The 15,571-nt window shown below is 30.2% G+C and overlaps 3 protein-coding genes across 4 annotated transcripts; 2 read left to right on the top strand and 1 right to left on the bottom strand.

Annotated features, from left to right (window-relative positions):
- Nucleotides 1-65: 65 nt before the first annotated feature.
- LOC113795570 (popeye domain-containing protein 3-like) lies at nucleotides 66-2,575 on the top strand. Of its 2 annotated transcripts, XM_075822585.1 has the most exons (4): nucleotides 66-443; nucleotides 556-1,595; nucleotides 1,653-2,061; nucleotides 2,127-2,575. In XM_075822585.1, the coding sequence occupies exons 2-4, from the start codon at nucleotides 997-999 to the stop codon at nucleotides 2,469-2,471; spliced, it is 1,353 nt and encodes a 450-aa protein (XP_075678700.1). In that variant the 5' UTR covers nucleotides 66-443; nucleotides 556-996; the 3' UTR covers nucleotides 2,472-2,575. The 2 variants fall into 2 exon arrangements, with proteins under 2 accessions (XP_075678700.1, XP_027201562.2); XM_027345761.2 differs by having other exon boundaries at nucleotides 359-1,595.
- Nucleotides 2,576-3,203: 628 nt separating this feature from the next.
- LOC113795569 (uncharacterized) lies at nucleotides 3,204-5,647 on the top strand. The gene is made up of 3 exons (XM_027345760.2): nucleotides 3,204-4,889; nucleotides 4,949-5,221; nucleotides 5,283-5,647. Exons 1-3 carry the CDS (start codon nucleotides 4,031-4,033, stop codon nucleotides 5,462-5,464), a joined length of 1,314 nt encoding a protein of 437 aa, XP_027201561.2. The 5' UTR covers nucleotides 3,204-4,030; the 3' UTR covers nucleotides 5,465-5,647.
- A 1,040-nt stretch (nucleotides 5,648-6,687) lies between these two features.
- LOC113795552 (ATP-binding cassette sub-family G member 8) lies at nucleotides 6,688-15,437 on the bottom strand. Its single transcript, XM_027345740.2, has 5 exons — nucleotides 14,886-15,437; nucleotides 8,110-10,218; nucleotides 7,829-8,037; nucleotides 7,146-7,757; nucleotides 6,688-7,045 (listed from the first exon to the last, which is right to left on the bottom strand). Exons 2-5 carry the CDS (start codon nucleotides 10,209-10,211, stop codon nucleotides 6,834-6,836), a joined length of 3,135 nt encoding a protein of 1,044 aa, XP_027201541.2. The 5' UTR covers nucleotides 10,212-10,218; nucleotides 14,886-15,437; the 3' UTR covers nucleotides 6,688-6,833.
- Nucleotides 15,438-15,571: the final 134 nt, after the last annotated feature.

Below are 15,571 nucleotides of genomic sequence, written 5' to 3'. Positions count from 1 at the left end.
GAGAATCTTGCATATTAATGCCATCTATTGGCTGTCAAAACAAATGTTTCATATTTCGCGCGCTTATTTTCGCTTAAGAATCGAATCGAATGTTGTCCTTCCCCCCTCCTCCCACACATTTATAATATTCCTTTTGATAAAGACTAAATAACATTGTTTTTTTTGGTTCGAGTTTCATTATCATCATCATTAAATCCATTATGATAATTCCGTAGAATCAAGAGCAGACAAAAAATAAAACATTTTTACTTTCAAATGTGCAATCATCATCATCATCTATCAATCAATCAAGACAAAGTTTACTGCAATTCTTTAACGATCAATATTTTTTTGTTTGTGAATTCATCAACAAAAAAGTAGCAGTATGTAATAATAAAATAAAAGTAATAAAAAATGAAATGAAATGTTTTGATAATGATGATTATGATGATGGCAATAAGCAAGTAAGTAAAAAGAAATTCAAATAAAGAATTGGGGATAACTGTCATCGTTGTTGTTGTTGTTGTCAACTAACCAACCAACGCGTTTATTGTCCCGATTTTGGTTTAAAATTAGAAATTGCACATGTCTCATTTCGTTTGTGCAATAATGACTAATAATAATCGAAAATGCCAGAATTAAGAAATGGAAGTAAACACGCACCGAAAAGAAAGAAAAAGGCAGAAACTAACGAGAAATTTCTTTTTTTTCAAGACTGAACATACACAAGGCAGACAAGAAATATTCATTGCAGTAATCGATCAAGTATCAATCATAAATTGAGAATTTTTGTTTGTTGTTTTATATTGATTTTCTTTTTTTGGCTTTTAAAACCTACTAAAAATTCTTGGCATATGTCAGTTTGGTATATTCCATATGGTTCGTTCGTTGTTGATAATGAATTAATCAATCAATCAAAGAGTTTATATTTGATTTTTACAAACAAATAATCCTTGACATGTCAATCAACATGGTGTGAAAAAACAAATTTGTTAAAATAAAATTAATGATAAAAAAATGTTGTTACCAGAATCATCGTCGGATATTGCTAAAAGAAGATTATCATCATTATTATTGAATAAAAACAGCACAATATTTGTTGATGAACCATTATCATCAATGCCAATGGTGAATATAACGAATAACAATCATACAGTGACCAATAATACAGTGAATGTGAATTGTTGGTCAGATGATGCAACATCGATTCTATATCAATTGGCATATATTAGTTTATTGATTGTATATCTAGTGCCCAATGGAAAATATTGTCTACTGTTTATTCATTTTATTTTGGCCATATCTAATTTATTGTTAATCATATGGATTTCCAAAATATGTTTCATCACCGTTCCTAGCCTGTTAGGATGGTCGATAACATTTTTGTGTGTGAATATTCTGCGAATTGCCAATGAATTATATCAAACAAGATATATTAAATTCAATAAAGAATTGGAAGAAACATATAATGAACTGTTTGCCATTGTTGGCATTAGTCGTGAATCATTCAAACGATTAATTCATCAAGGTAAATTAATTACATTACATTCCGGTGAATCATATGCAACCGAAAAAATAACGGCCAATAATCGTTTATCATTACTTATATCCGGAAAGTAAGTAAAAAAAATCTATTGGAGAAAAATTTATTAATTTTTGTTGTTGTTGAACAGGATCAATGTATTATCGAAAAATCATTTTCTTCATTCAATAAAACCGGGTGAATTTTTGGATTCACCCGAATGGGAAAGCTGTTGTTGTCATTCGAATACAATAAAATCATTATCATCATCATCAATGTTAGTCAAATCAAAGGAGATTCATCATTCAAATAAAATCAATGAAAAAACATCAACATCATCAACAACAACCGATAATAATGAGGAAGAAAGTTGTCATCGATCAATAATTGATGATAATCGTTTTAATGTTTCATTGATTGCCATCACACAATGTCGTATACTTTGTTGGAATCGAATACAATTAGAATACTATCTGGCCAAAGACAAACAAATGAATAAAATTCTAAACATTTTAATTGGTCGTGATATAACCAATAAACTTTACGCAATGAATGCCAATGTATGTTATGTTTTGTTTTGTGTGTAATAATGGTTTCTAACAAAATTCCTCACTCCATTATATAGATTATATCGGATAAAGGATCAATATTGGACATAAGATTGCCGGTTATAATCAATTCGATGACCAAACAATTAATCGATAATGATGGTAAAAGAATTATCAATAATAATAATAGACAACGTTCCCAATCAATTCATCCTTCACCAACACCTCGACTATCATCACTATCATCGAATAAAATCATCAGATCGGAAAAAGATGACAAACGCAATGATAATCAATTAATCGATCAACAAGCAGCAATCATTCTGAATGATGATCATCAAATGAACTCATCATTATCGATGATCGATATGAAGGCCACCACCACTACTAATCAGAATACAATGAAACAAATCAACCAGTAACAGAAATAATCGATTATTCTTACCATTTGAAATTGATTACTTTTGTGAATTGAAATTTTTAAAATAAATAAACAAAATGATATTCCATTCATTCATATTCAAAATCCGATGATGTTTGTTTAATTTTTAAATTTATTCTGCCATAATTAATTTGATCAGACAATCCAATCGATAAATCACTTGAAATCTGGAAACTGAAAAAAATTCAAAGTTAATTGGTGTTTTGTTTATTCATTTCTTGAAAAAGAAGAAAAAACAGAGAAATTTATTCACAAGCATCATTTTTTGGATAAAAAACTTGAAATTTCTATTTCCATTGTTCAGTTCATGTTTTTGCATAGTGGTGAATTCTTTCTATCATTCTTTCTATCACCCTCTTGAATACATTTTCCAAAATAAAACAACTTTTTTTGTGAAAAACACTGGTCAGGTTAGATTGCTTTTGACCAATTTAGTTGATTTATGATGATGAAAAAAATGAATGAATCAATGTGATGTGATGATAATAAATTCCATCATGTTGGGTGGTTTTGTTGATCATTATGATAATTTCCAGTGAATCTTCAAATCTTCATATCTTTTTCTTCTTCAAAAATTGGCCACATCATCTTGTTGTTGGTTGATAATCAAAAAAGAAAACAAAATTATTCATTAAACTCTGCCCATTTTTTCAGATTCATTCAGTGTAAACCATAGTTTGTTTTGTTTTGATGTTTATGTTTGTTTGCTTTTTGGCAATGTTAATTGAATCGATTCGATCTAAAATATCAATCAATGAAAAATAATTGTGTGACTTTTACTAAATTAGTTATCAGTTAACCATCATCATCCTGAAGATTTTTACAAATCCGAAATTCAACAAAATAATTTATAAATTTCTCGGCTATATCCACACAAACATCTATACATTATGTATGAGCAAAAAAGCTGACATTTTGATTCCCATGTTATACTTTCATAATCATTCGAAAAAAAGATTCTCTCATGATTAATCTTGTCACGAATAAATCATCATTATCAATGCAATAATCAATCGATTATCGATAAAATTGAAAGTGGTTATCAACAAAAAAGCTAAGTTAACCTATATAAACAAACCAATAATAATTGTAACCGGAACCGATCTAAAGATTTCGCGCACAGATTAGATGTGAGTAAAAATGATCAGCATCATTATATAATTCGATACAAATCAAACATTTCACATCTCGTTAAACGTCATGTTTCCACAAAATTCAATGTAACAATTTTATTTTGCTGAAATAAAAAAATGAGAACAAGGATTTTTTTCATCATGATGTGACATTTGAAATTTACATTGTGGCAAGTTCTGGTTATGATGATGATGATGATCATGCAACAAGTGGTTGATGATTGCCTCAAGTCTTTGAATTTTTCTTTTTTCTGAGCAAACCGTAAAAAATGAAATAAAATTCATATAATTACATTATTAACAACCGGTGTGAAAAGTGAATCAATCAATCAATCTTTTCAACATAACCAAGTTTTTTTAATAGACATCATTCTAAATTTATCCCTAATCAAATGTCAAACAAACAATGACAACAGCAGACATAATAACAAAAGCCAACAACTATCATCATAATCATCATAAACGATGTCATTTAAAGTCAATCATTTCATCTTCATCATGTCATAATCATCATTATGTTTTTCTATCATCATCATCATCACCGATGTCTTTTATTGCAAAAATCTTGAAAGAAAATAATAATTCGGATGATGAAAAGAAAAAATTTATCATCATCATCATTATACAATGTTTACTACTGTTTAATCAAAATTTATCAATCATCTGGAGGCAATCTAATCACTGTAGATTGCATTCAATTTTTAAAATTAAAATTAAAATCATCATTATTCTATTATTATTGTTCAATTATCCAACATTCATAATTACAAACGAAATATCATCCAGTAAATATAATCATCATCATCATAATCATTCGAATGGATCATCATCGAATGTAATGGATTTAGTTGTTAATGTTGAGGAAAATGTTCTACTTGAATGTAATCATAATGATGATGAAGATGGATCATTATCATATCAATATATTTGGTGTCGATACGAACTAACAAATGATTGGTCAATACAAAGTAATCAATCATTATTATTCAATCAAATTGATCATACGACAAACAAAAAGGTCAATGAGAAAATAGCAGTGGGCAATCAACAACGACAACAACAAACGAATAAGTCAAACATAGTGAATCATCAAACTTGTTTCAATGGTGATCGATATTTGATTGTGAATGAGAATCATATTTCCACCATTATTTATCGTTGTGAGATTCGACAACAACAACAAACAAATTCAATCTTGTTGGAAAGAAAAATATTCAAACTTTATGTGGATCAATTTTCAATTGTTCATAGTAGCAACAAACGAGGTAATTTGTTTATTGATTGATCGATTCTCATATTTCATTTCCACACTTCCTGTCCTTAGCTGTAAGAGAAATTTCTCGAAAACTACCTGGCAGCCACAAAATACAATATCGTCCCAATTGTTATCACTCAGCACCACCACGTTGTAAACCATATGCAACAGTGGAATATGCCCAATGTACAAGAATTGAATTGAAAATTCGTTATCCAACCAATCAATATGGCTATAATCATTCGATTGATTATTGGGGCACCATCAATTGCAATGATAATGATATTATTGGATATCAGCTATGGCTTATTGGCTATGGAATTGTTAAGAAATTTCGTTCAAGTTAGTAATAATAATAATAATTGTGATAATAATATAATTGAGTCTGTGATGATCAAATCAGATGAACGGATTATAATGAACAATCTGATACCGGGTAAACGTTATTGTTTTAATGGATGGGCATATAATTCATGTGGACGTGGACCAGTATTTACATTGGAAGGTGTTTGTGCTATCAACAATCAGGATTGCCATGTTAAATCAGATGAACATTGTGAACTTGATGTCGATTATTCGTGGTGAAAATTCATCAAAACAAACACAATTCTAATCATATAATTTGATTATTAACAATTAAATCATGTTCTCACACACACAATAGTCAGGTATTGTCAATTTGTCAATATCCCCCCATAAACAATGTAGAAAAATCATGCAAACATTAATTTAAATGGATTAAATAAAAACAATTGCCAATCAAACTAATTCAATACTTTTTTTAAAAGAAAGGAATTAATCATCATTATCGTCAGAATTAGATCAGTGATAATAACAGTAACAATAATTACATTAATTATTATTATTTAATCAAAATAGCCTTTAAGGTATAAAGTAATGACGATGAATCTGAATGTTGAAATGAAAACAATGTATTACAAACCAAACAATTCAAATTTGAAACATGCTTTCAGTACATGAAAATGTTCACGCGTAAAAGGAAAATTTGATTCAAAAAATAAGAATCAGGCCATCATGATGATGATGAACGAAATAATAATAATAATAAATAAAATGTTATGTTCATAAACAAAAACAATCATCCTTATAATGATAATCGAATCACGACAATCGATTGTGAAGAAAATAAATTCATTAATCTTAATGATTATTTTTTCATTTCATTTCATTTTTTGATCAGTTATCATCATGTCACCATTGTTGAAAGAAAAACACACCTGAAAGATAATTTGATGATTGAATCCATCAAATCCATGATCAGAGAGTGAGAGAAAAATATCGGTAGTGAAAAATTGAACATTGTTATCATTCATATATAATTATCTAAATTATCAATCAATCAATCAAATAGATACTATAATAATCGGAAACAATAACAGCATTACATATCAAAATGAAAAAAAATGAATCTTAATTTCCCAATTTTTTCTGCTGATTCACATCGTTATATAAACCGGATCAGATTGAAGCAAAATCAAACACTTATGATCATTATCACAGTAATAGAAATATCCAACTATCGACAAACACCATAATCGAACAATAAAAGGCCGGTAGGACAATGACACAAACTCAAACTATAGCAAAAAAAGTGCGAAAACACCTTCAATTTACTTCGATCATAATCTATTTTGATATTAAACACGATTTTCTTCGAGAAAAATTCAAACGTTTTATTAAAATAATCATTATCGATATTAATAATCGATCAGTTATATTTGGTAGGCAAACAAACAAACAAACTAGGAAAAAAATTGTTCTAAAAAAGAAAATGATATACAAAAAAATCGTGACCGGTCAATACCGGCCGGAAATAGAAAATTTGTTTATTGAATACACAAAATGTGACGTAGACGAGTGTGAGAGAAAGAAAAAAATAATATACACAAAAATATATTGCAATTGTATGGATGGTTGGTAAAGATGATGATTATCATCGAATATTGCGATGCCTGGCTGTCGATTGGGGCAAATGATGGTGATCTTGATGTTTTTTGATTGAACATTGATGATAATCACTATCGAAATAATAAACACGTAAACAAAATATGATTGAACCGATTATAAATGAACCGATAAATAATATGAATAAAGCGATAAATGCATGCCAACTAGGTCGGAGATTGGATTGAAAGATATTTCCTCCTGATTAATGATAATAATAATAATAATAGGGAAAAGGTGTCAAAAGATTATTATTGATTGATTGATTGAATATAATGGATAAAATTATTGATTATATTACCTTGATATTCGAACCATTTGAGTATGTTGGATCGTGTTTGAAAACCACAATCAGCACGAACCAATATGGCATTTGGTTGTTGAATCACAGGATTTCTACTGCATAAGAATGATGACATAATACTATTGCTACTGCTACTGCTCAAAACACCATTATTATCTATCGAATTGGCCGTAATGATGGTATTTGGTTCGAATTCCCATGCAACAATTGCTTCATGTAACCATCGAATCGGTGATACTTGACGTAGCCAACGATGCGTGATTGATATGTTTCGATATTGAATGTTGATGCCGGATGATAATAGGAAAAGAGTGAATAAAAATCCAAACAGAAACAAAGCATTTGAACGACGATTACATATCCACACGATAGCAATAATAAACGAACGTAATGCTATAAAATATGACAACATCAATAATAAATATAATGGTAGCGAATTCGGATTCGAATGTAATTGCAGACCGGCCATTGAACAGGCCGGTAATGCATATGCAAGACCGATCAAAATTGTTTGCGGCGCCGAATAAAGTAATTTGGCCAATAAATAAGCAGGCAGTGAATAAAATCTTTGATTGATTTCGGATATTATGTACAATTTTTCCGTGTAAGCTATATTCAACAAATGATAGATAGGATTTGCTATTTGCATTGCTGGTTGCACAACACAACAAAAAACTTACCATTGATGAATTCGATCATCAATATTGGAATGATTCCGATGGAAATCATTGTATTAATAAAGCCAATACGATCCCATACAAATTCTTGTTCACGACCAGTACGAATTTGCCAATAAATAGCACCAATAATCAATGATGATATCAATGTTATTATAAAACGATTGAATAAATCAACAACATTGTATGGAAAGCTAAATATTAATGCACGTCTTGTTTTAAAAAAAGAGAATCACAAAAGTTTTGAATGAAAATCAAATTGATATTGAATGTTGATCACTTACATCCAAAGTGCCAAAAATTGCATAGCAAAATTGGCTCGTCGAAATGGAGCCGGTAATACGGCTGGTGGTCCGGGCATTGAACTAAAAATTTCTGTCATTGATCGACGGCTGTGAATATCGGCAATATTTTCAATACGTTGACGTGATTCTAACAATGCTTCTTCACTTAAATCATCGATGGTGACAAGATCAAGATAATAATCACTTGGGTTTTTAAACGATGGACACGGATAACCAATCGAATTGAAATAACGAAGAAAATCTTTCCTCGGTCCAACAAATAACGGTCGTCCAGTGGAAATCAACAATACACGATGTATCATTGTGAACACTTCATATGTTGGTGGTGATAATGTCATTATGACAATTCGGCCGCCAATCATTGCCCATTGTCGAAGATATTCAATCATAAAAAAGGAATCAAATATATCCAGACCGAAAAGCGGTTGATCAATCAACAATAATTCAGTGTCAAGTAAAAGATGCATTGCAACATGTAAACGTCGTCGTTCGGAATAAGTTAATTCCGATAGTTTTGTGTGACGAACTTCACCCAAATTAAGCTCTTCCAATAATGTTCTTGTCAAACGTTTCACATCGGTGGAACTTCTTGATGCCGGTCCTATTAATAGGCCGGCAAACAATAATGCCTGTCTTGTTGACATTGTGGAACATAGATGCATATCATTTGTTACATATGCAATCATATTGCTTAAATGTTTGGTCGATATTAATACACCGTTCAGATAGATTTCAGCACGCGCTGTACCGTTACGATGATCATGACGTGAACTTAATACATCCAATAATGCTTGACCTTCGTTGGCTGATGACGCTAAAATGGCCATTAATTCCCCACCGCGAACATCAAAACTAATATCCTCAAGAATACGTAATTTTTGGCGACTAAAACCACAAAGTCTTCGCCAATTTGATGATTTATCCACTTCATACATTAAATCTTTAACAACTAAATGTGGATGTTTAGCCAATGGTGGTGGCAATGATGGTGATGCTGATGATGATGATGATGATAGTGGTTGTGGTGGATGATGATTCAAACTGAACGGTTCATTATGTCCATTCACATCATCAATATCATCATCGAATGGTGAATGTCGTGATGTGGTTGTCGGATGATGATGATGATGATCAATATGAAAATCTTCAACTGAATCTGAATTATAATCTTTATGAGGTGTTTGTGGATGATGTGAATGATGTGTTGTTGATCGCATTGTAATTGGTTTGGTAATCATCGGTGTTTTCAAAAATCGATCCTGTTGATGATTATATCTACTATTATTATTATTATTGTTGTTGAAATAATTTTTCGGATTCGTTACGGGTTCTTTTGTGGATGAACGATCCGATTCATCTACATCGGACAATGATGCCGGTGGATGAATTAATGCCGAATCGGTTGAGCCCCAAAAACGACGTTTCAATTCCTCATTGATGGCCGCCGAACCTGATCGATCATTATTATTATTATTGATGGATTTGATTGGCATTGGCATTCGATTCGTTGCCGATTTCATTATCATGGCATCGGATGAAGAATTTTGATTATCAACCATATTGATTGCTGGATTTTTTGATGATTGGCGCTGTTCATCATTGCCATTATTATCATTATTGTTTGTTGTTGTCGTCGTTGTTGTTTTGACTCTGGGTAAACCAAATCTAAGATAAGTAAATGCATCCTGATTTTTGAATTGATTAGCACCATATTTAGGATGACTTAGAATATTGTTGACAGTTGATTCACGTAAGGGAAATGCATGATTACTATGGTTATGATTGGAATGTTGTTTGTTATGTGGTGATGATGTGGAAAATGTTTGTGCAACACTATTCATTTTGAATTGTTTGTTTGGTTGCTGATGTAATACTGATTCACTAAAATTATCATTCAAATTCTGTCGATATAATGACCATTCATGAAAATGTTCGACTTTTCCATTACTGGATAATGTTGATGTGGATGTGGATGTTGTTGATGATGATGATGCTACCGTTGTTGTTGTAGGCGATGATAACAGTGTTTTTGTTGAATGGAAATTATATGGCTGATATTGATGATGTTGACCATTAAACATGTTTTATCTAATATTAATGAAAAAAAAGATATAATGATAATTTATTGGAATCGCTTGAACAACAATTATAAATGGATTGCTCTCTTTTATGCACTGTATTATGGATCCATATCTCTTACTTAGGATTTTTTCGCGGGGCGTCTTAATTGGCAATATTGATATTGTTGAGAGAAAATAAACAAGGAGAGAGAAAAATGGTAATAAAATGTTACCCGAAATTTACTTTCATTCAAATCAAATTGTCAACAACCAAACAGAAAACAAGGAAAAAAAACAAGGCATCTTGACAAGTTTGGAATATGGAATGAATGAAAAAAGTTTTAAAATGATGAAACCTTTTTTTATTGAAGAAAAGTTTTTATTATCTTTTCATGTCAAAAAACGACACACTATCGATGGAAAAAGCAACACAATATCTTTGCAAATTTCTATCCAAAAATGATTGGCAAACAATGACGTAAAAAACGATCATTGCAAATCGATTAGAAACAAATTTTCGATAATCTATCAACAACATAAGGCATATTTTCTAAAATGAAATAAAAGAAGATGATTTGAACAGATCATATCAGGATTTTATTTTTTCTATCGACAAAATCAACAAACATCTGATTAGGTCAATCTTGATCATCGTTCCAAAAAAGTGATGGGGAGGGAAGAAAACGCACATCGATAATCCTAAAATAACGAACAGTTTTTTTTGTGTGCATTAATTCAAACAAGCAAACGAACGATCCAAAATGATGTTTTTTGTTTGTTTGTTGAATCCATTCAAACTTCAACAAAAAAAACTTTCGATTATGATTCGATTATGCAAACTGATTTTCATCATCATTTAAAAAGAAAAATGTTTTTCTTTTTCAAAAAAAATCACGATTTCCATCATCCTGATCCATTTGCGAAAAATTTTTTGGGCGTTTCAATTTTTTTTGAACATCATCCAAAATGAATAATTCAATTTTCGTAAAAATTTCGTTTTCTATTTCGACAACATCATTATAAAGTTTTTTTTCTAAATTTGAATATCACTGTATCACTAATTAATAGCAATGAATGACTCCCACGCAAACAAACTTAAACAAAAAACATTATTGTAACAATCCACCCACTCAACAATTTTAACAAATCTGACACCTGTGTAACGCCCAGCCATGAATTAATTTTTCAATTTTCATTAGGGGAAAAAAACTATTTTTACCACACACTAAGCAAAGATGTTTTTGGTGAAACATGACTAAAATTTTGATAAATTATTTTTGTCATTTGCTTGTTTCCGTTTCGTGTTTCAATCATCAACGTGTCAAGCATTACAATGTTTTTGATCCAAAATTCAATTTAGCACGAAACTTTATTTTGCCACAGAAATGAGAATCGAAACATTTAGTTGGCCTGATCATTAGACAATCGAAATGAATATCTGAATAATAGCATACATCCATTCTATCCGGATTGGATCAAACAACTTTATTTTTAAAATATCAACAAAAGTTATTTTTAGTAAAGAAAAATGTATATTTGAACAGATTGCTTTTCCTCTCAACAATCATGACGGAAAAAATGACAAAATCTTTTTCCCAGAAGAATGTCAAAACAATGTTTCGAAGTGATAATTATCCCAAAAACAAAATTCAAATTGACATGGAATGATCATAAATAAATATACCATCATCATGTTGGATGTTCATCCAGACACACATCAAATAAAATGACATGGTCACACAAAATGACAATATGACAAGCATTGTGTTTATGCTGTATAATTATTAATCATAAACCAAAAAAACATCCACATGTCCTATGATGATTGTGGTTATTGTTGAACAAAATTAAAATTAAATATAATTATCGTTGATGACCATCATCATCATCACATCACTTGATTCTCTTTTTTTCTTCAAATAATATTGTCGCGTTGAAATTCAAGTAGGCCTTCAGGTAGTTAAAATGGTGATTTTGTTGATGCATTTATATATTGGATGTGAATTGTTGTTCTCGTTTTTCATTGATTCATTCCATTCAGACAAACATCACCTGTCCTAGATCATAATCACATTCTCTCTCTCTCTCTCTCTCTCTCTCTATATCTAAATATATAATAATGATGTGTGTAAATAGAGTTAATACACAGAACAAAAAAATTTTCCTTGCCCATTTCTTTCTATAGTTTAGTTTTGAAATTTTGAAACCAAAAATACTTAACATTTTTTGATGATGATGATCATCATCCATTATTCAATATTTAACACTGAATATTTGAAAGATGGATTATTTTACTGAACAAAAAATCCATTAAGGATGTTTGAATTAAAAAAACAACAAAACAAAAATCCTGAAAGGATTATATTTCCAATTCAATTTTCTTCTTGGTGGAAAGAATTGACATTGTCAAATGATGATAATGAATGATTATCATTTATGAATATGGAAAAATATATTTTTTGTTTGACATTATCTCTCTGCACAAGACACACACAATGACAATATAATCGTAATTGTAAAATTCACCATTATCAACACACATTGATGATGATGATATGGAATGAAGGCCGCCGGTCAAACATAGAGTGGCTCCAAATGCATAGAATTTTTTTGAAGAGAAAATGCTAATGAAATTTTTTCAAACAAAAACAAAACAATAGAAGCAAGCACAATTGTGTGCGCGCTTCCGAATTATTATGAACTTGATCCATTTTAAAGACAATGTATATCCATTGAATGACCAATGGTCATTGTCATCTATAGTGAAATAAAACTCGGATGAAAATTATCCATAAAAATCAAAAAACAAACAGAAAAAAGATAAATAAAGTAGATAACAAATAGAATGTGTTTTTGAAATGTTTGTTTTGTTCTGTCTGTCTGATTGTAACATTCTTTACTAATAATATCTGATCATTATTATATCCAGTCAGTCAAAATGAACAATGAATCAATGATTTATTTGATTGGCCATCCACCATCACTATAGCATCACTAATCAAGCAAACTGAATCAATTCCTTTTCCATCTCATGCCATATCTTACACACTACACTTGTTCAAAAATTACATTTTCAATTTCTTTTTCAAAAATCAAAATCAAGACAGACACAACAACATTATGTTAATCAATTTTTCCAATCAAACAAAAATTTGTTTCATCATCATCAGGTCATCATTAACATGGATAATAAAAGAAAAATTCACTTCAGAAACAAAATAACAAGAAATTGTCCGATTCGATTCACACAAAGCCTTAACGAAACTAAACTAAACAAATCGACAATAAAATCGGACATCATGGATATTCAATTCATTTTGTTTTGTTTCGTTTCAATCGAAATCAAGCATAAGAAACAAACAAACAAACAATCGCCTGTCAGAAAATTATATGACCCGAACTCTTTTTGATTCATCATCATCATCATGATGGAAAGAATGCCGAATCAAAAATGAAAATCCAACAACTACTGAGACAATTAGTTTGGATTTGATTTGTTTGTTTGTTTGTTTGCTGAATGTAATGAATGATATTCGACAACAAGCTAATAAGAAATGAGAAATGTAATGATAATCAACGAAAATGATAAACACGAAAATCTTGTTCAAAAGAAAGAAAGAAATTTTCTATAATTTCCATTTTGATTCATTGGTCATATGGCGCAAATATCATATTGATCAATCAAATTATCATCATCAAATGGAACAAATGGATGAATCCCTATGAAAACAAAAACAAATGAAATTTGTTTCAATGATTTTTTATGAAATATATGTTTCATCATAGCTGTTAATCATATATCCAATCATGAATGAATATTCATTATTTTCAAACAAGTTAGTTGCATACGCACGTTTTACTAAAGCCATGATTCATAGTTGAGTGAGGTTAGGTTGATGACTATGACCATGCCTATGACTGTGATTCATAGTTCAGTGAGGTTAGGTTACTGACTATGACCATTACTATGACTGTGATTCATAGTTGAGTGAGGTTAGGTTACTGACTATGACCATGCCTATGACTGTGATTCATAGTTGAGTGAGGTTAGGTTGATGACTATGACCATGCCTATGACTGTGATTCATAGTTTAGTGAGGTTAGGTTACTGACTATGACCATGCCTATGACTGTGATTCATAGTTGAGTGAGGTTAGGTTGATGACTATGACCATTACTATAATTGTGATTTTTACTAGTATTTTTCAAAATGTAGTTATTAATTACCATATTGAAATGTTGGTAAAGTCGAATTTAACTTGCGAAAAGTAGACTATTATCAATCATTATAATAATTGCACTACATTCACAAAATGGTTATTAGAAATTGAAAAAATTATTAAGATTATATCCTGACTGATTATAAGAAATAGAGAAATTTCAAAGGATTCAATCTCGGTCACTACAGTAAAGATTACTTTCGCTCACATTATATATCTCATCATCATTGTCCTCATTATTGGTCAACAACAAATATAAATAATAGTAATAATAAAAGATAAAAGATAAATAATAATTAAAGAAAGATAACAAAGGAAAATAATGTAGAAAAGATGATTATCAAATATCCAATATGAATCTAGAGATTTTGTGGCATTTTTGGCAAACTTTTTCAAACTTATCCTAGAAATCGATTATTGAAAATGAATGTTCGATACAAAGAAAATGATAAAAAAGAATTTAAAAAGGACTTACTTAAAAATCAACATCATTGATCGCATTTAGACAATTTCAAACAAAAGAAAAGTTTTCGAGCTTTTTGATAATGTCAGTAAAGTGAATAAACAATCAAATTCTTCACAAGCTAGTCACTGGAATGATAATTCTTGAAGACAATCGAGACGAAAAACAAAAACAAGATGAGCAAATTGAATTTAAATGGCAAAAAAATGAGAAAATAATCGGTAACAATTTTAGCATCACACACATGAACAATAATCACAGTTTAGCATCCTAAAATGCAAAAAACAATACCACAAAAAAAGCATTAATATTCAATTGAATTTAGCAGATTTCTGTCTGAATATTGTTTTGTTTTTGGGCTGTTTTGATCATAACCAATGAACCAACGAATGAATAAAACAAAATAGATCCGAAAATGAAGGAAAAATGTCGATTGTCGACATTAAATTGTTGTTGTTCGTTATTGAACAACTTGTTGTTGTTGTTGTTTAGTGTGCGGAAAAGCCGGTTTTTTGAGAGTTTTGTTGCCCGAACTTGTTGATGATGTTTAATGTTGGATGGTGGTGGTGGTGGTGGTTACTTATTTCATATTGATGTTAAACGGTAACCAACAAAAAAAGAAGTGTTTCGGGTATTTTTCTGCTCAATTTTAGCGGACAAACAAATGCTATACGTACGATCTGTTGTTTCAAGATTTC

This window comes from Dermatophagoides pteronyssinus, unplaced genomic scaffold (genome assembly GCF_027571235.1).
Source record: "Dermatophagoides pteronyssinus isolate colony J.1.1.1.1 unplaced genomic scaffold, Derpt_VIB-CSIC_2022.12 sq0018, whole genome shotgun sequence".
Lineage (NCBI taxonomy): Eukaryota > Metazoa > Arthropoda > Arachnida > Sarcoptiformes > Pyroglyphidae > Dermatophagoides > Dermatophagoides pteronyssinus.
Note: the sequence above shows the minus strand (reverse complement) of the source record. Positions and strands in the feature narration are given on the sequence as shown.

What these genes read in the sequence shown, in the direction of transcription:
- LOC113795570 (XM_075822585.1), top strand. Translation starts at nt 997, where the DNA reads ATGTTGTTACCAGAATCATCGTCGGATATTGCTAAAAGAAGATTATCA. An exon ending in TCATTACTTATATCCGGAAA is followed by an intron (nt 1,596 to 1,652) that starts GTAAGTAAAAAA and finishes GTTGTTGAACAG; the next exon opens with GATCAATGTATTATCGAAAA. An exon ending in TTTACGCAATGAATGCCAAT is followed by an intron (nt 2,062 to 2,126) that starts GTATGTTATGTT and finishes TCCATTATATAG; the next exon opens with ATTATATCGGATAAAGGATC.
- LOC113795552 (XM_027345740.2), bottom strand. Translation starts at nt 10,211, where the DNA reads ATGTTTAATGGTCAACATCATCAATATCAGCCATATAATTTCCATTCA. An exon ending in CAATTTTTGGCACTTTGGAT is followed by an intron (nt 8,038 to 8,109) that starts GTAAGTGATCAA and finishes TTTTAAAACAAG; the next exon opens with ACGTGCATTAATATTTAGCT. An exon ending in CAAATGGTTCGAATATCAAG is followed by an intron (nt 7,046 to 7,145) that starts GTAATATAATCA and finishes ATCATTAATCAG; the next exon opens with GAGGAAATATCTTTCAATCC.
- LOC113795569 (XM_027345760.2), top strand. Translation starts at nt 4,031, where the DNA reads ATGACAACAGCAGACATAATAACAAAAGCCAACAACTATCATCATAAT. An exon ending in TCATAGTAGCAACAAACGAG is followed by an intron (nt 4,890 to 4,948) that starts GTAATTTGTTTA and finishes TCCTGTCCTTAG; the next exon opens with CTGTAAGAGAAATTTCTCGA. An exon ending in TGTTAAGAAATTTCGTTCAA is followed by an intron (nt 5,222 to 5,282) that starts GTTAGTAATAAT and finishes TGATCAAATCAG; the next exon opens with ATGAACGGATTATAATGAAC.